This window comes from Squalius cephalus, assembly GCF_949319135.1.
Source record: "Squalius cephalus genome assembly, chromosome: 2".
Taxonomy (NCBI): domain Eukaryota; kingdom Metazoa; phylum Chordata; class Actinopteri; order Cypriniformes; family Leuciscidae; genus Squalius; species Squalius cephalus.
In genome coordinates, this window is record NC_137123.1 from 38,788,842 (window position 1) to 38,808,200 (window position 19,359).

Consider the following 19,359-nt stretch of genomic DNA (forward strand, 5'->3'; position numbering starts at 1 on the left):
ATTCGACTATGAGGTTCATAGTCGAATCAGACCTCTCCGAATCGAATCCTCGACTACTAGAAGTCAGCCCTAATAAATATAAATATATATATTCGAGAGAATGGTCGACAAGTATTTTTTTTAATATTTATATATATATACAGGACATGCATTCAAATTAGCTCAGAAGTCATATTTCTGGATACTCAAAAGTGGTTAAAACCTTTGTACAAATAACTTGCATGACAACACTACAAAAACACATAAAAGTGAAACCCCATTGCATCTACTGCTTTTCTTATGTTGAGGGTATTCTAGGGTGAGTGATATTTATTATAATACGCAAGTGAGACAGACTACTGCAAATTTTACAAATAGGTGGTGTCTTACCTCCAACACCTTCGTGTAGTTTTTCACCCCAGTAAATAGATGGTCATTTTCAGACCGTGTGGTGGACACAGAAATTTTGACAATGGTTCCTGTCTCGACTCTTTGACCGCTTCAGAATGGCAGTCTATGGGCATGCACAAACATGTTCTTAAAACAACCCTTAACGTTCTTTTTCAAAACTCTGCAACTCACTGAGTGGTTAGTGGTGTTCGTTGATGTTCCAAAACAAGTAGCGTCGCGAAAAACAGTTTCTGTTGTTTTATTTGGCATTTTGTAAAATCCCATTGATTTCTGTTGGAGGACTCATTGCTCGTTAATATTACTGCGCTACTGGTCGGGAGTGTGCTAACGCGCAAGACTCAAATATCGAGCAGAAGTTTATACTTGTGACTGTGAGGTATCTGAAAAAATAGTTCCACTATAGCAAAATAAACGGATTGGAATCATACATTGCGCCGATATATTTGTTTTTAATCCTCAACGAACACCACTAACCACTCGGTGAGTTGCAGAGTTTTGAAAACGAATTCTGAAGCTTTCAAAGGCGATTCTAAAATAGTCAGAAGTGTCCACCACTCTAGTTCATCCAAAACCAACTACAAAATAGACAGTGTTAAATACCAGAATTATCCTTAAAGTAAATAAAAACATACTTACATTTAAACGTGCATTTTCTATCCTCCACCAAACTCTCGGGCACCATTTTTTCAAATGAAAATGCTGTCGTCACCGGCGCACAATGATTTATGGGGTAGGACAGGGTAAGATAGGCCACTAAGAATCCGTTTTTGAATCCTTTCTTTCACTGGCAAAAAAGGGTCAATCAGCCTCAGCCTTTCGCAATCAGCCTTTCAAATTTGTCCTTCCAAGGCTGCAGCCTTTGATTTGGGACATCCTTCGTCGCGCCGCTGTGACAAAATCTGCCTTCAAATACGGCCAACCGTCCTTCAAATACAGCCTTCGGAGGATGCAACCTTCACATTGAGACACAGCCAGGGCCTGATAGACCTGTAACATGGCCTTACAAATGAATTTTATTGGTATTTTTTTTTATTACCTTTATTGCATATAATATGCATTTAAAGCATTCCGATGCCATAGTAAAACGTTAACTAGAAAAATAGAAGTTAGTGTAAATATATTCTAATGAATTAGCTTCTTATTATACACTATGTTGCCAAAAGTTTTGGGACGCCTGCCTTTACATGCACATTCATTTAAATTACATCCCATCCTTAATCCATAGGGGTTTAATTTGGAGTTGGCCCACCGTGGCTATAATAGCTTCAACTGTTCTAGGAAGGCTTTCAACAAGGTTTAGGAGCATGTTTATGGGAATTTGAGCATTCTTCTAGAAGCGCTGATTCTTCTAGCATTCCTTTAGTATGGTCAGGCACTGATGTTGGACGAGAAGCTCCCAGTCTCCGTTCCAATCCATCCCAAATCTGTTCTATCAGATTGCAATGACTGGCCAGCTCGATGTGGCCGTTATCTGATTGGCTTGAGTACACGGTGGCGGCTGGAGTCCACTTATTTGTGGATTTGTCTGCACGTTGAAGCTAGAAGTGTTTCAAAATCCACAAATGCATGAGGTGATTTACAAATGTGCAGGAACCGATTCACAAATGTGTGCAGCAATTTACAAATGCACAGAAAGCGGTTCACAAATAAATGCCAGGAGAGTTGTGTTTGTAAAATAAAACATTTGTAAATATTATATTTGATTTATTGGTTTATTTAAAAGGGGACAGTGCAATTTCATAAAACCCATGAATAAACATGGTTAAAAAAGCCAGAATTAGCCAAAAGGCTACTTTTCATCTGTAGTCCCCTGGCCAAGATGTAAAAAAAGCATTAAAAATTTTTTATTTGCAAATCTCCTTTTATTTATTTATGAATTTAAGAATTTTTTGTGAAACTTTTCATTTGAGGATCTTAATCCATTTATTTGGAATAATGCAACAATAATAACCTCATCAATCATTACGGTGACCGGGAGGGGACATGTTCGGTTCACTTATTTTTGTCATGGCCACAACATATAAACTCGTGGGAACGTGATATTAAGTCGTGGGAACGTCATAATATCTTGTGGGAAAGTGAGTCGCCCGCTGTGTGAGGAAAGTGAGTCGCTCGCTGTGTGAGGAAAGTGAGTCGCTCGCTGTGAGGAAAGTGAGTCGCCCGCTGTGTGAGGAAAGTGAGTCGCCCGCTGTGTGAGGAAAGTGAGTCGCCCGCTGTGTGAGGAAAGTGAGTCGCCCGCTGTGTGAGGAAAGTGAGTCGCTCGCTGTGTGAGGAAAGTGAGTCGCCCGCTGTGTGAGGAAAGTGAGTCGCCCGCTGTGTGAGGAAAGTGAGTCGCTCGCTGTGTGAGGAAAGTGAGTCGCCCGCTGTGTGAGGAGGGTGTGTATACTGTGAGGAGGGTGTGTATACTGTGAGGAGGGTGTGTATACAGATCCACCGCTGGCCTATCAGTGGGAAAGTCAGTAGCTAGGGGCTATAGTATAGTGACTTCCCACGACAAATCATTAGTCCTATTTTTGAACCTTCCGGCCCGCCATATGCATGAGACACTGAGATTTGTCAAAGAAACCTGGAGAAAGCAGACCAAGAGGATCCACAAAGGAATTACGTTTTCTAAAGGGTTTTTGTTAACATGATATTTTCGGGGAAAATGCGCAGCAGTCAACTAGCAGTGTGGCACCCGTAGGCTACAGTTACAGTAGAGGAGTGCACGATCGTAATGGGGAAAGCTAACAATGACCTGGCGGTCCACCAGCGTTTTTTGGGCGGCACAAAGTCAGCGGCTTGACACGGTCGGACCTCCGGCGGTACACCATCGGCAACCCGACCAATCTGAAAATCCCGTCGGTCTGCCAGCGTTTTTTGGGTGGCACGCCACCAGCGGTTTTCCGCGGCTGGGCCACCGTCGGCACACCAGTGGCAAGCCGATAGACGGTCCACGTTTTTCTGAGCACTTACATCTTTAATTTATAAATGTATAACGTTATTTGTTTTAATTTATTTTTACAGTTAAAAAGAATCTGAAAGCACAAAATAAAAAAATGGTGAAACTGACCTAATAGCTGTAACTATATCAAAAGCAAGTGTTGGTGGTATAAAAAAATACTGCCTAGCATTTTTAGCACGCGTTCAAATGAAATATGGGGCTTGAGTGTTCGTAAAAACAATTAAAAAAATCTGAAATTATAAAAAAGCCACAATTGTCCCACTATCACGTGCAGGAGTGGTAATTTGCACCTATGAATGGGTCATAGAACTTCAAAATGAGTTTTAAATTCATGATTTAATAATGAGATTTTTATTCAAGTAAAGTTCTAATTCTAGATGTTTATGTTTGTAAATGCTGTGTGACTGTGACGCGTTATAATGTGCGTGCGCGTGAACACTCGAGTCGCCTTCAAACACTGGAGCGGAGATGAGTTGCCATGGAAACGGCGCGGCACCGCTAGTGGTGGAAATTTTGATTCTTTCCAGAGACTCGTTCATTTTCAGTTCGTTCACCAAAATGATTCGTTCAGACTCGTTCACTGATTCGTTCAGTGACAATTTCTTCATAAATACTGCAGCAGGTGGCGAAAAAGAGTGTATTTTATGATATGTTTTAACGAACGTATTTACTTGTTAAAAAAAACTGATTTGGCTTTGTTAATATTTGTGCCTTATTTACTAAATTAATAAAATAAGTCTAAATAAGAGGTTCAGATGACCAAAACAAGGTTTTCTTGCATAATTAACATTTTAATTGTTTGGTCAGACATACACATTCATAAATCTGGGATTATATTAAACGTTGAGTTATGTTATGTATGTTAAATATGATAAACAATTATACGCACACCTATAACTGCGCTTTGAATGAGATTGAATCACATGCTAAATGACCGATCTACCCAGTATTCTCATTCACGAACGAAAGTACCAGTTTGATCAATTCGTTCACGAACGAGATCTCTCTCTCGTTCAGACTCGAAACAGAGCGATCTCAAAGTGACGGGCGTATTCGTTCATTAGATCCAACCAATTACATGCCCCTTCACAGCCCTAACTGAAATGTTATTTGCTAACGTTACGCAAATGAGACCTAACCAATACTGTCATATTTTTGGTTTGTTTTAGTTTTTAGAGAAGTGCATATGACATGAATAAAACGTAATTAATTCATTTTTGATCATACAAAATGAACACAAGTAGTAAAGTACATTTTTCAAAGTGCAAAATACCACAAAACTAAGTCTAAAACACACAGACAAAAGAAAAGAAAAGCAGGTAAAGAGAAGTGTAAATTTAAATCAAGTAAACCGTCAAGTACAAAATGACAATGTTAATTTGTCTTTGTTATATTTAACCATGCTTGCGTTATTAAACTGTTTTCATTACAATGGTAAAGTGTTAATTTCCTTCTTTGATGCAAATATGCTGACTACACAAACCCAGCTCTATCGGTTCGCCACCATTATCGTTCAAACAACTGGTTCTTTTCGTTCACGAACGACATGTACCAGTTCGTTCACGAGAAGATCTCTCTCTCGTTCAGACTCAAAACAAAAGCAACTCGGTCAGTCAGTGAAGGGCGTATTCGTTCACTACATCCAACAAATCACATGCTCCGTCACATCTCATACTCGAACGCTATTGGCTTGAGGTTTAGTCATTCTTGACAGGTTGAAAACACAGAGCTATCCAGTTCACTGAGCTGCGCATGCGCTGCAATAGCGCCGCGCGGCGGTGGAGGGAGGAATTTCAGTGAACGAGAAATATGAGTCAATGGATTACGTGAACGAGAACGATTCGTTCACCTAAAAGATTCGTTCAAAAAGAACGATTCGTTCACGAACGTAACATCACTAGGCACCGCACTACCTCAACTGTCAGCAAAACAGCTCCGTCTCTCGCTGTTGTTTTCACTGCTTTCAGGTGAGTTTAGCCTCTAAAATCACACAAATAATACACACAACTGTTCTTGACACTGCTCTTATTTATAATTGACACGCTTCTGTTGAATATTTACTTTATAGAAATGGTTTAGTGTCTTCGAAAAAGTCCGTTCTCAACCGTTTTCAGAAGAGGTAGCAGTAACGTTAAGGTTAGGCTAACTTTATAGCTTGCTTTTGTTTATGAAAGTTTGGGCCTTTAATCACATCTTATGTGTAGATGAGAGGTTTTGATAGTTTTGTAAAGATTTTGCTTGGAAGTGAGCTAATTTATTTAAAATAAACGTACTGTTAATCGGTGACGTCACTTAAGTTAAGTTATGATGGAGTGCTAAAATTAGCTGAAACTAGCTCAATGGTTAACAAATATTGATAAAAATTGTTCTGTGATTTCAGCAGCAACAAAATAATCCCTCTACAACAGAGGGAAGCTCCACGACTTCAACATTTCTGAAGAAAGCTGTTGCCAGAGAAGTGGGAGACACAGGTGAAGTGAGGAAGCTCTTTAAATAACTTCATCCATTTTCATATCTGGAGAAGATGTTATTTTTCCCAAAAATACTAGTTAATGTTATCACATTGGACTGAAACTTAGTGACTTTTTGTTCACAAAGGGTATAACGTACACTAACCATGTTCCGTACACTAACCATGTTCCGTACAGATGACCTTTTACCGCCGATCGCTGATTAAATCATTCCGGTTCATACATAATATATATATGTGTGTCATCATCATTTCTCCCTCTTTCACCTCGGAACACGACAGAGACCCTCCCACCATTTGTTCTCGTGAGATTTCAGTAAGTTTGTTAGGTGCGCCCCCTGCGCTTTAAAATGGATGGTGGGCAAGCTAAACGTGAGGCTGCCGCTTGGGTGGGGAGACAACTAGAGCAGCGAAAATGTGCATTTCTATTTAATTGATGCTTCTCACAGCACTATAATCTTTATGAAATGAATGTTATGTTATCACAAATTGTTAAATAAATGACCTTTTGTTGAATAAATGCTTTGAAATGGGAATATTTAAACGTCAATTGTGGGCGATGACCATTTGGCGCCACTCTCCGCCTCAGACGTGCAGCAGGCGCTGTTTGCCCATCATCCTGCGCAGAGATGATGTTTATATTCATAAAAGATCAATTAAGTTAGCGTTACTGCATTCATTTTGTTTATTTACATTTTTAATTGTCATGCTTTAATAAATTAAACGAACTTATTTAAAACTCAATTGATTGTGTTATTTCATTGCCAAAAGTTTTTAACATTAACAAAGTTACACACAAGGATAGGATATTCAGACATTATTCAGACAGATATTTATTTTATAAGATTTCATACATCAAGTTATCTAATATAATAAAAATACTTTGTGAACAGAATTTTATAAACAATCACTTGAAGTTAAGGTAAAATTAACATTACATGATTAACATAATATCATATTTCAAAGGAAAGTCAGTTACAACAAAAGAAACATGTCAGGAAAGAAAAAACAGTACACCAAGGAGAAGTTACAGGAGGCAGTTGAGGAAGTAAAGGCAGGGGCAAGTCTAAGAGCAACAGCAAAAAAATTTGGCATTCCCCACACCACTCTTCAGGACTATAAAAAAAATAAATATGTCCACAACCCTCATCCTAATTCGGCCCTGACACCTGGAGAGGAAGAGGCTCTTCTTTCTTTTATATTCTGGATGGCGGACCATGGCTTCCCAGTGACAAGATCCCTTGTCAAGGTGCTGGCTACTGGGATCATTAAGGAGAGTGGCAGAACAGAGACCACCACTGTAAACCTGGAGAAGGGGCCAAGTGATGTGTGGTGGTCGAGGTTTAAGGCCCGCCACCCAGAATTGGCCTCAAGGACGGCAGATTCCCTGGACCGAGCCAGAGTCCATGGCGCCACACCAGAGGCCATTGAAGGTTTCTTCAAACTATACGAGGCCCTTTATGAGAAGCACAGTCTGGAGGACAAGCCACATCTCATCTATAATTGTGATGAGACCGGCTTTGGAGACAAGCCCCGGTCCAGGGAGAAGGTCCTATGCCAGACTGGGAGAAAACACATTTATCAGCAGCAGCAGACGACAAGGGAGCACATCACGGTCCACTGCTGTGTGAATGCAGCCGGGGACAGCATTCCACCCTTTGTCATTTACCCCGGCTGCCTCCCAAGCAACGCCTATAGGCTGGATGGGCCCCCCAACGCCCTCTATGGGATTCAGGAAAAGGGTTACATGGACTCAGAGCTCTTCTTGAAATGGCTCCACCATTTTATCAGGTATGCTCCTGAGGAAAGACCACTAATTTTAATCATGGACCAACACGAAACACATGTTTCCAGGGAAGTAATCATGTTCTGCAGAGAAAACAACGTTGAAATTCTCTGCCTACCTGCCCACACCACACACATACTACAGCCCCTGGATATTGCGGTTTTCAACCCACTGAAGACCGCTTTCTCCACCATGGCGTCCAGGATGGGTCTGGTGCGAGGGGACATCGTTGTGGGGAAGAGGCAGTTTTCAGCTCTCCTAAAACACGTGTACCCGACTGCTGTCTCAGCCCAAAATGTCAAGGCTGGATTCCGCAAGGCTGGAATATTTCCTCTGTCCAGGGCTGCTGTGGACACAACACAGGTAATTTTGACATTAATACAATGATAACTCACCCTTTAGTTACTTGCATTCTTTTCAAGTGTATGTACAGTCATTTGCACTGTGCTAGTCTCTCCCCATCTACCTCATAACTTGCACTATATGTCATAAAACTTAATGTATATACACATTTTTTTTATATCCATTTATATACTTTGTTATTTGCACTTCTGGTTAGATGCTAACTGCATTTCATTGGGTATGTACTTGTACACTGCACAGTGACAATAAAGTTGAATCTAATCTAATGAGTTTTACATACGTTTTATTTTCTTAGGTGGTGAGAGTGCTCCCATCTGCAGATGGAAGTGACGCCACACCATCCAGCCCTGCTTCCATTTCATCCGTCGCTCCCACCACACCATCCGTCGCTCCCATCGCTCCCACCACACCATCCGTCGCTCCCATCGCTCCCACCACACCATCCGTCGCTCCCACCACACCATCCGTCGCTCCCACCACACCATCCGTCGCTCCCATCGCTCCCACCACACCATCCGTCGCTCCCACCACACCATCTGTCGCTCCCACCACACCATCCGTCGCTCCCACCACACCATCCGTCGCTCCCACCACACCATCCGTCGCTCCCACCACACCATCCATCACTCAAACACCTTGCCCCACCTGTAACAATAGAATAGTTCCCAAAAATTACCTGGTGGCAGCAGGCGTAATCCCGGAGAGTCTGGCTAACGTCCTCATAAGTCCAGCCCTGGAGAGGAAGGAGAAGGTGAGGCGCCGCATTCCCTTGCCAGCTCGAGTCATCACCAGCGACGAATATTTCGACCTGCTGGTCGAAAAAGAAACTGAGGAGAAAGAGAAGGAAGAAAAGAAGAGAAAGCGGAAGGAAGAGATGGCAAGGAAGAAGGAGGAAAAGAGACAAGCCCAGGAGGCCAAAAGGCAGAAGCAGGCACCCCCTCCGACTGATGACGGAGAACACTGCGCTCTCTGCCGTCGAGTGGTCCCACCAGGCTCAGGAGAGGAGGCCATAGATGAATGGGTCCAGTGCGATCTGTGCCATCTCTGGTTCCACCTGGAGTGTGCAGAAGTGGAGGAAGTGTCAGACACTGACTGGCTCTGCCATAAATGTTGTCTGTCCACATAAAAACACCTCACTCACACTCTCTCTCTCTCTCTCACACACACACACACACACACACACACACACACACACCACACACTCACTCACACACGTGTAAATAGTGCACACATACAATTAACGTTAATTTCTAGTTATGGTATTTTTTAATCAGTTTATTGTTAAATGTAAATAGTTGTAAACACACACACACACACACTCACACACACACACACACACACACACACGTGTAAATAGTGCACACATACAATTAACGTTAATTTGCTAGTTATGGTATTTTTTAATCAGTTTATTGTTAAATGTAAATAGTTGTAAACACACACACACACCAAAATCATTTATGTTTTGAAGTCACATTGGTTAATCATTAAATATTTTGTATAAGTTCAAATTGTTTGCCCTTCTTTGTCTTCAGAAAGATATGGTAAAGTTATTCACTAACGTTTCACATGCTTATCTCACATTTCGCATGGCCCTCTAGCTTATTAAAGCAGCAAATAACTTAAATTTTAAACAAATAAAAAGGCATTCACCTTTCTTATTCATTGAAATATTGTTTTATTCAGTTAAAATAACTAAATACCTCACAGTTGATCCGTTAAATGTCCATTTTCGTTGAAATGTGCTATGTACGGAACATCATTGTTGCCTGTACGGAACACCGTTAACGCTTATCATCTTCCGTACACGTGCGGGGGAGGTACTTTTCCCCAATTTTCTCAAAAACTATTTGTCCAAAAGACATCAATCAAAGTGTGGACTGTCCAATGGGTATTCCCCCAGAGAATGATCACACAAACATGCTTGTCTGGCTTTCAACAACGGAGGAGTGGTCGTTGGCGTGCGTTTAAGTGCGAAAAGTGTACGGAACATGGTTAGTGTACGTTAACTGCTTCTCAAATATTTGACAATTTTTGTTCTTTTTTACTAGTTACACTTGTGGTGTTCCTGGTCAAAAATGACTGGCCTACAAAAATAGCTTATAAATCACTTGTTATGCTATATTATCACCCAATTTTGGATTCAATCTTTTGTCAACTTGTTCTCTTGCAATTAGGACTGGTTTTATATTTCTATTTGCATCTGATTAATCGTAGGCCTCATTTATCTGAGAGAAGGCATTTATGAATAATTTTGGAAATATTAAATAAAATATGAAAACATTTGCACTGTTATATCAAACTATTCTACTTTAATGTTTCACAAGGAAGTTTGATTTGTTTTGTGTGTCTATGAATGTCAGACGGATGAATTAATATTAGATGCAGGTCAGGGTAGGATCAAGTTTCTCTCTGTGAAAAAGAATGTGTGTAATACTCAAAATAGTTTGTGTGTTTTAATGTGTGTGTGTGTTTGGGTAGCGTCTGTATGCATTTGGGTAGTGTGTGTATGCATGTATCGACACATGCACAGGTCCAAGGGCTCGATGTTTGCAAGCACACATGCACATATGTGTACATGAACATAATGCACATGTTCATATTTTACTTAATATTTCCAAAATTATTCATAAATGCCTACTCTCAGATAAATGAGGCCTACCATTAATCAGATGCAAATAGAAATATAAAACCAGTCCTAACTGCAAGAGAACAAGTTGACAAAAGATTGAATCCAAAATTTGGTGATAATATAGCATAACAAGTGATTTATAAGCTATTTTTTGTAGGCCGGTCATTTTTGACCGGGAACACCACAAGTGTTATAGGGTTTTGAACAACACAATGGGCCCTATCTTGCACCCAGCGCAATTGACTTTGTACACCGACGCATGTTTCATTTCCCTCATTCCCTCATTTCATCCACAGACGCATGTCAGTAAATTAGGGAATGAACTTGCGCTCCCCGGGGCGGTTCAGCGCAAAGAGGAGGCGTGTTCCGGCGCAAACGTTCCCTCATGCTATTTTGCAGGTTTAGAAAACAATTCCGCCACTGACCGAAAAAAAATTGTTTAAAGTCAGTGGCGCGTAGCGCATGTTATTCATATGCTATTTTAAGGGTGCATGCTTGGCCGTAATCAATGAAACGTGAGCACAACGCACACACACTTTGATTCTCTCATCTACACAGAAGCAGCAGTAAAGGAGCAGGGCTACATAAAGTCTATACTGGACTTCCCTTCATCTTTTACCCGCATTAATATCATCCTTATGGAAGAGTCCTGGTGGTAAGTTGGGGTTAGTCTTGAGCAGGAGTAAGTGCTGTGGGGTAAGAGCTTCCAGATCATTAATATCATTGGAAGGCATGGTAATAGGCCTACTATTCAGAATGGCTTCACATTCACAGAAGAACGTCTGAAGACCTTCCTCATCCAAGTTTTGTTCTCTCAGTGTAGCACCCATGATTTTCCTGATGGACCGGATGATTCTCTCCCACACCCCCTCCGTGGTGGGATCCGGATGGTGGATTGAATAACCGTCTGATGTCACGTTGGAGCAAGCTGTTCTCGATTTGTGAAGTATTCCACTCCTTTATTGCCTTTCTGAGCTCATGATCAGCTCCAACAAAGTTGGTCCCATTATCAGATCTCATCTCCTTCACCTGACCTCTTCTCGCAATGAAGCGACGCAGAGCTTGAATAAAGGAGTCTGTTTCCAATGATGTTGCCATTTCTATGTGGACCGCACGACAAGCAAGGCAAGTAAATATCACCCCATATCTTTTTACAGATGATCTTCCACGTTTAATGTTGAATGGCCCAAATAGATCCACTCCAGTTCTGGTGAAGGGTGGCTCGTCTGGTACAACTCTGTTTCTTGGTAAGTCCGCCATCATTTGTGTGCCTGATGCACCATGTTGTCTTCGACAGATAGTACACCGTGACAGCATTCTTCTGATTGACGAGGGAGCATCGATAATCCAATACTTTTGACGTACATGAGACGAGACATGATTACGTCCACTGTGTCCCAGCCGCTCATGCGAATCCTGGAGAATCAGATCAGCCACACGATGGTACTTAGGCAGGATCATCGGGTGCTTGGCTTTGGCTGGCATGGATGCTCGATTGAGCCTCCCTCCAACACGAAGGATTCCCTCTTCAAGTTGTGGATTCAGTCTGAAGATTCGACTAATCTTCTTGATGGAGTCCTTTCTCCGAAGAGCAGATATCTCTTCCTGAAACCTACTTTGCTGACAATGGCTGATGATATCCGTCTCAGCTTGTCGCAGATTGTCCACGGTCAGGTAAGTCTGTTTGAGACTCTTTTTGTAGCTCAACATCTCCCTGTTCACCCGTTGTTGATCACTGTACAATCCATTCATCTCCTTTCTCTTCCTTGACAGGTTTACCAGGGTTCCCTTGAGTTGTGTGAGCCTTCACAGCCTTCTTGAGGTGTATCCATGAAGAATAGTATTGAATTAGTTGTTGCATTGCATCAGTGCTTTCTTCTGCTGTTGTAGCATTGACAAGTATGCCTTTCTTGACCTCAGGATCTTCAGCTGTGAGCTCTTCTAGGTGATCATGTTTGTCTGGCCATTCCCTTTCAGGTTTACTGAGGAAGACAGGCCCTGCAATCCAAACTTCGTTCTTCATGAAGACACTCACCTTTTGTCCCCTGGAGGCGCAATCAGCAGGATTCAACTGAGTGTTGATGTAGCTCCATTGCTGCACTTTTAATGCTTGCAAAATTATGGCAATCCTGTTCACCACAAATGTCTTAAATCTGATGTTCTCATTTGCTAAGTACTTGAGTACGGCAGTACTGTCCGTCCAAAACCTGGAATCTGACAGTGGCAACTGTAGTTCTTTCTTCAGCATGACATCCACCTTCACAGCTAAGGCAGCCGCCGTCAGCTCCATCCGCGGGATAGTTGGTGGTTTGAGAGGGGCAACCCTTGACTTTCCCAAGACAAATGAGCAGCATATTTGGTTGCTACTGTTCTTCTGGACTAAGTAAGTAACAGTACCATAGCCTGTTTCGCACGCGTCACAAAAGTGATGCAGCCGAGCTTGCACTGTTTTCCCAAATTCAGGTGGTTTAAAGCACCGATCCACCTTAAAGTCAGTGAGCTGTTGAAGTTCTTCAGTCCACTCTGTCCATTGTTGTGCGAAATGTTCTGGCACATTGTCATCCCAGCCTGTTCTTAGTCTACACAATTCTTGCAGGATGTTTCTAGCAGGCAGTATGACTGGCGACAACATTCCCCAGTGGGTCGTAGACTGAACTCATCATAGACAGGATTCCTCTCCTGGTGAGAGGCTTCTGCTCTATGTGCACGTGGAACTTGAACTGATCTGACCGGATACACCACTGTACTCCCAAAGCTCTCTTGATGGCGAGTGAATCCTGGTCAAGATCGAGATCTTTGACTTCTGTTGCCCGGTCCTCAAATTTTTAACAACACATTTCGATTGTTCGTCGTCCATTTTGTCAGTCTAAAACCTCCTGTTTGACAGATGGCCTTCAAGTCTTGGAGTAGTCTGACTGCTTCTTGTTCAGTGGCAACTGATCTCAAACAATCATCTAGATAAAAATGATTTAAGACTGTATCCACTACTGCTGCATCAAACATGTTCTTGTTTGCCTCGGCACACCTTCTCAATGCATTACAAAACACCTGTAAGCTCGATAAAGTCATCACCTTCTAGGCTACTCACTTCTAGGTCTGATACAGCTTTGCATGAGACTGTCTTTTGGTCTCCCATAGTAGTGAGTAGGATGTTCACATTTTTTCCTTGCAGGTGAAGGTCGTTCGCCAGCTTGTTAGTGCAGAAGGAGGCGTTACTCCCTGGATCCATGAATGCATAACAAGTCAACACCTTGTTGCCTTTCTTTGCCTTTACTCTCACAGGAACGATGGCGAGGACACTACCTGTACCCCCGACCCCAGTCTGAGAGCATGCTTCCCCTGCATCCACGAATCCACTGACAACGGTTTACTCTTTCTTTGGAGACTCCTCATTTTGCTTCTCCTGTGAAGCCTCTTCCTTTGGTAAGTCTTTAAATTTCTGCTTTATGTGTTAGAGCGTAGGGTGTGTCGCTGAACATAAACATATCTGAGAGCTCTTCTTTTCTTCACAGGCATTACTCATGTGTCCTCCTATAAGACAACTGAAACCAAGTCCTTTGCTCTTAAGGAATTCAAGCTTTTCTTTGTGCAACTTTCTTTGGAGTTTCTTGCACTGTTCCATGGTATGATCTCCCAGACAGAAGATACAAGGTTTCATGAAGGCTTTGTCCATGTTTGTTCCCTTCTCCTGAGCTTTCTTGTTTACGGCACCAGCAGCATCTTTCTCAGCTTTTTGTTCTTTTACTTCAGTGGCTAGTGTTGTGATATTTTTCTTTCCACTTGACCTTTCAGTTTGACGCTTTGTTTGTCCTGAGATTTCACCAAACACAGGGTGTGCTGCTATTTCAGCCTGTGTGTTGACAAATGACACTACGTCTTTGAACTTTGTCCGCCGATCTTGCTTTTTCTGAATGTCTATGGCGACACTCCTGAATCTCTCTCTCAGCCTGTGGGGGAGCTTTGAGATGATCGTGCGCATGTTAGCAGCATTTTCCATCTCTTCTAAGTACTGCAGATCTGACATTGCATTATTGCAGTTTGTCAAAAAGAGGGCATATGCTTCAAGTGCCTTGGTGTCATCTGCTTTAATGGCAGGCCAGTTTAAAGCCTTGTCTAGATATGCCACGGATATCTTATATTCATCACCAAAGCGTTCCTTTAGAAGTCTCTTGGCTTCAGGGTAGCCCTGATCTGGATCCATATGAAAACAGCTGCGCACTAAGTCATTAGGCTGTCCATATGTGTGCTGTTCTAGATAGTAAAGCCGATCTTTGCTGTTTTCAGTCTTACTTTCTATGCGGTGCTCAAAGGCTCTCATGAAGAGACGTTTTTTTTTTACAGGTTCCACTTGCAACAGTCATGCAGCAGCAACGACGAGCAATCCACTTAGCACTCACCAGCCATGAGCACAGCGCATGATAAGGCTAGTAGCCGAAAGTCGGCTAGTTTTTCCGATTTACAAAAAAGAATGTAAGCTGACTAATACACTTATTTTAGTTGCTAATGAAATAAAATATTCTTAATAGAAGTAGCTAGAAGTTAGCAGTTAGCAGGTAAGAAAACCGTTCGCTTCCACAGCTCTCAACATCTGAATCACATAATGAGAATCAACGTAATGTAGCCGGAGTTTGGCCGGTTCTTAAAGAGGCAGTACACTATTTTACCATATGTACTAAATCCTATAAGAACATGAATTCTAGTATGCTTTTAACCTTTTAAGTATTATTTAACATTACATGAACTTCTAAATGAAATTATTTACCTTTTTAACATTAACTCTTATTTACATTACTATGAATTGTACTTTGGCCTCTACACTAATTAAGAAATCATTTTCTGTATATTCTCTCTTTTCTGCATTTCACCTCTGCTGTAGCTTCTTTCCTTTTAATAAAACCTGTCATTGTATAATAATATTGTAGGCTCTGTGACAAATGGTTTGTTGTGTTCCTAGATCCTTCCATGCTGATGTCCTGAACCGTAGCAGAGTTGAGCTGATCATCATCTCTAAGGCGCTATCAACCAGATGACTAGTAAGTAAAACCAAGCCAAAGAAAAATGTACACTTGTGGACAATAAAGGAACTAAACTAAAACTTCAAACATACTCTAATGTTGTTGGTAAAAATATATATTTGTTTTGTAAGAAGTATCTTATGCTCACCAAGACTGCATTTATTTAATTAAAAATACAGTAAAAACAATAATAATGTGAAATAATATTAAAACATTTAAATAACTGTTTTCTATGGAGAAGCATCACATTATCCTTCAGAATTCATTCTAATATGATGATTTGATGAAACATTAATGATTATTATCAGTGTTGAAATCAGTTGTGCTGCTTCATATTTTTTATTTGATGAATAGAAAGAAAAAAAAAAGCATTTATTTGAAACAGAAATCTTTACTCTCAATTAAATGCATCCTTGCTGAATAAAATATGAATTTCTTTAAAAAAAAAAAACTTTTGAGTTTAGTAGTGTAAACTACCATTTATATATGTTCGGTCTATTTAACAATTAATCCTGGAGAGAGAAAAAAGAAAATGGATTAAACTGTTACACTGGTTTTCACAGAAATATTAAGCAGCACAATTGTTTTCAACATAGATAATACTCAGAAATGTTTAGGACGTTTGCATTGTGAGAATGTATAGTATTCAAATATAAAAATGCTGACTTGTTAGTAGAGTTGAGCCGGATACTCGGCTGAAACGAGTATCCGGTACGGATAAAGCACTTTTGTCGAGTACGAGTATTATACGAGTAATACGAGTCAATATCTGTGCTTGGATTTAAAAAAAAAAAGAAAGTTATGTTGAGATTAGGGCTGGGCGATATATCGATATAAAGAATATATATATATATATATATATATATATATATATATATATATATATATATATATATATATATATATTTTAAATGCAATATGGAATTAGACCATATCGCATCGATATAGTACAAATTTGCACTGTGATCCAAGCCAGCTGACCCGGAGCTCTCTGCACTGCTCCCCGCGCCCCCGCCCCTCCTTTTCCACTTTGCGTGCGTGTTTAGAGCATGCTATGTTATATCATGAAATAAAGTCTTTCACCTCAGAAAAACTGACTTTCTTGTCCTGTCAGCCGTTATACTGTAGTCGTAGCGCACACTCAATTGCACGCGCAAATGCGGCGGCGCGCGCTGTGTATCGCCTCACTGTATATAAAGTGCAAAAGAAACGAGCATGCAACGCCGTTACGTTGTAAATTACACGAAATAAAAGTAATGCAGGTATGATTTTCATTCTATTCACCAGGAGCAGTTTTCATGTTTCATTAACAGTCCTTGTTAGTATTGTGTATTCACCATGGTAACTGTGTTTCCATATTAACCCCAAAATGCCACTATTTTTCTTTGTGTTATTTTTTTATATTTTTAAATGACTGTGGTGGCTCATACCAACATTGCATTAACAAAAACTAGTTTGGGACTGCTATTTAATACCTCTAGCACAGGCCTAATGTTTATTAGTACTAGTCTTTACTATTAGTCATATTCTTACAATTTATGTTAAGTAAAGGGGGACAGTACTTGTGTGTGTGTTAACAAATTTTGAAAAAAAATAAAAATATCGGGATATATATATCGTATATCGAAATTCAGCCTAAATATATCGGGATATGACTTTTGGTCCATATCACCCAGCCCTAGTTGAGATGAAAACTCTTGTTCATTACATTTTACTTCATAATTGCAACCGCATGTGTTGTATTCATTGTTGCAAAACTTGTTCTGTAGTTCGTTTGTTATCGTGATCAAAACCATTGATCTGAAGCTCAATGCTGATGCTGTCATGTAAATAGTTTTCTAATCAGCAATAAATATAACAATTTCTGATCAACCCATATCAATTGCATGCTTAAAATAACATACCGGTTAAAGCCCCACCCATTTCAAGTCAACCCGACCCACTTCCGGGTTAAATCCCGCCCACTTCCGGGTTAGGCCCCGCCCAGTCCGAGTACAGATACAGATACAGATAATTCATATGGTTAACAGATACAGATATAGATACAGATAATGCTGTACTCGCTCATCCCTACTTGTTAGGTCATGTTTTCTCATTAAAATCAGATGATTTCCTATTAATTCAATTGAATGTAAGGGAATAACTCTAGAATAACCTTCCTGATAATGTTTGGGGCCCAGAAACATGATCCTAATTTAAATCTAGATTAAAGACACATCTCTGGAGCCAAGCATTCAATTTACACATCTCATAATCGTGCACTACAGTTAATGTGATGAAATAGTAAAAAGTGCACATGATCATCTTTTGCCTGAAATAATATGTACAGCAGATATGCTAATCTTGCTCCTGTTGCTTCCCTGTTTCTATCTCAGGATGCCCAGCAAGTTCACTAGAGATTACAGCAGCTCCAGTGTGGATCCAGCCTCACTTGTGAAGACTTCTAATGACACCAACACTCACAAAGACTTCAGATGATGGCAACTATAGATGGACACAAAACTGCCAGATATTATCCTTATATTGCATTGGCCCGGTTTCACACACAGGGCTTAGATTAAGACAGGATTAGGCCTTAGTGAAATTAGGATATTTAAGTAGCTTTTTAAAATGTAGCCTACTTTAGAAAAAAAAAAGAAGGAAAAAAAAACCATTACTGGTGTGCATCTTGAACCAAAACAATGGCACTGAAATATTTTAAGATATGTGAGTGCAAGTTGCTTCCAGTTAAGACAGTTCAAACATGCATTTTAGTCTGGGACTATCTTAAGCCTTTTCTGTGAAACCGGGGAAGGTTTGCATGACAGTTTTGCTGACAAATAAACAGGAATATCTCAGTACACGTAACTCAGAGAAACATTGTTCTAACATATTACCAACATTGTAAGAATAGCAGGTTGAAAATCTGCAAACTTACCCTTTAAAAATGTTGAAGGATAGCAATTAGGACTTTAAACTCATTATTTGTATTATCTTATGGACATTACTTTGTTGCCAGAAGATGCTCTCCAGTGAGTAGCAGTCGCCTCTGGCTGATTAAAGGATATTTTGCGATTGTATAACCTTGAACATGCATTTTTTGTAAAGCTGCTATGGAACGATTTGTATTGTGAAAAGCACTATATGGTTTTACTATGGTACAACTGTACCAACCATGTTATTATTATTTATTTATTTTTTAAACCATGGTTCAAGTAGTAATATACATATGGTTATAGTCATGATTACCATAATTTTACTGCAATTATTACAGCAATATAATATTCAGCAATAATATAGCTGTAATAATTGCAGTAAAATTATGGTAATCATGACTATAACCATATGTTTTTAAACCTTTTTGTTGTGAAATCATGGTTCATTTTGTTAGCAACTATGGTTTTACTGCAAATGCTGTGGTAAAACCATGGTTCATTTTTATAAGGGTACAAATTATCCTACAATGTACTTGACTAATAGTCACATTGGATAAAATAATCTGATAAATGTTATGCAAATGTATCCATTTCATCTGTTCACTGAAAATTAATTTAATAAAAACAAATTTGCAACTGCTATTGAGACTGGTGTACATTGCTTTTTTTTTTGCTTTTTTTTTAAATCAATTATAGTGTAAGGGTATTTTGGTTAGCATGAGTAACTTATTATTATAAACCGTGGACCGACCGTGGTCCGCCAGAAAACACTTATTATAAACCAGCGGCACGATAGCGGACCACCGTCGGGAAAGCGGCGGCGGCCGCTGGAGGTCCGCTAGAA

The 19,359-nt window shown here is 40.3% G+C and overlaps 2 protein-coding genes and 1 long non-coding RNA gene across 5 annotated transcripts in view; 1 reads left to right on the forward strand and 2 right to left on the reverse strand.

Annotated features, from left to right (window-relative positions):
- Positions 1-19,359, reverse strand: part of LOC307145102 (uncharacterized protein) — a 590,539-nt gene that overhangs the window by 193,217 nt on the left and 377,963 nt on the right. The gene's annotated exons all lie outside the window — the stretch shown is intronic.
- Positions 5,107-19,162, forward strand: LOC307145140. Of its 3 annotated transcripts, XR_013818906.1 has the most exons (5): positions 5,124-5,301; positions 5,403-5,470; positions 5,715-5,805; positions 15,540-15,618; positions 17,976-19,154. It is a non-coding gene; the product is annotated as an uncharacterized lncRNA (long non-coding RNA). The 3 variants fall into 3 exon arrangements; XR_013818905.1 differs by lacking the exon at positions 5,403-5,470 and having other exon boundaries at positions 5,107-5,301; positions 5,715-5,810; positions 17,976-19,162; XR_013818907.1 differs by lacking the exon at positions 5,403-5,470.
- Positions 5,918-8,363, reverse strand: LOC307145121 (uncharacterized protein). The gene is made up of 3 exons (XM_079847980.1): positions 8,234-8,363; positions 7,709-7,936; positions 5,918-7,603 (listed from the first exon to the last, which is right to left on the reverse strand). Exons 1-3 carry the CDS (start codon positions 8,334-8,336, stop codon positions 7,548-7,550), a joined length of 387 nt encoding a protein of 128 aa, XP_079704106.1. The 5' UTR covers positions 8,337-8,363; the 3' UTR covers positions 5,918-7,547.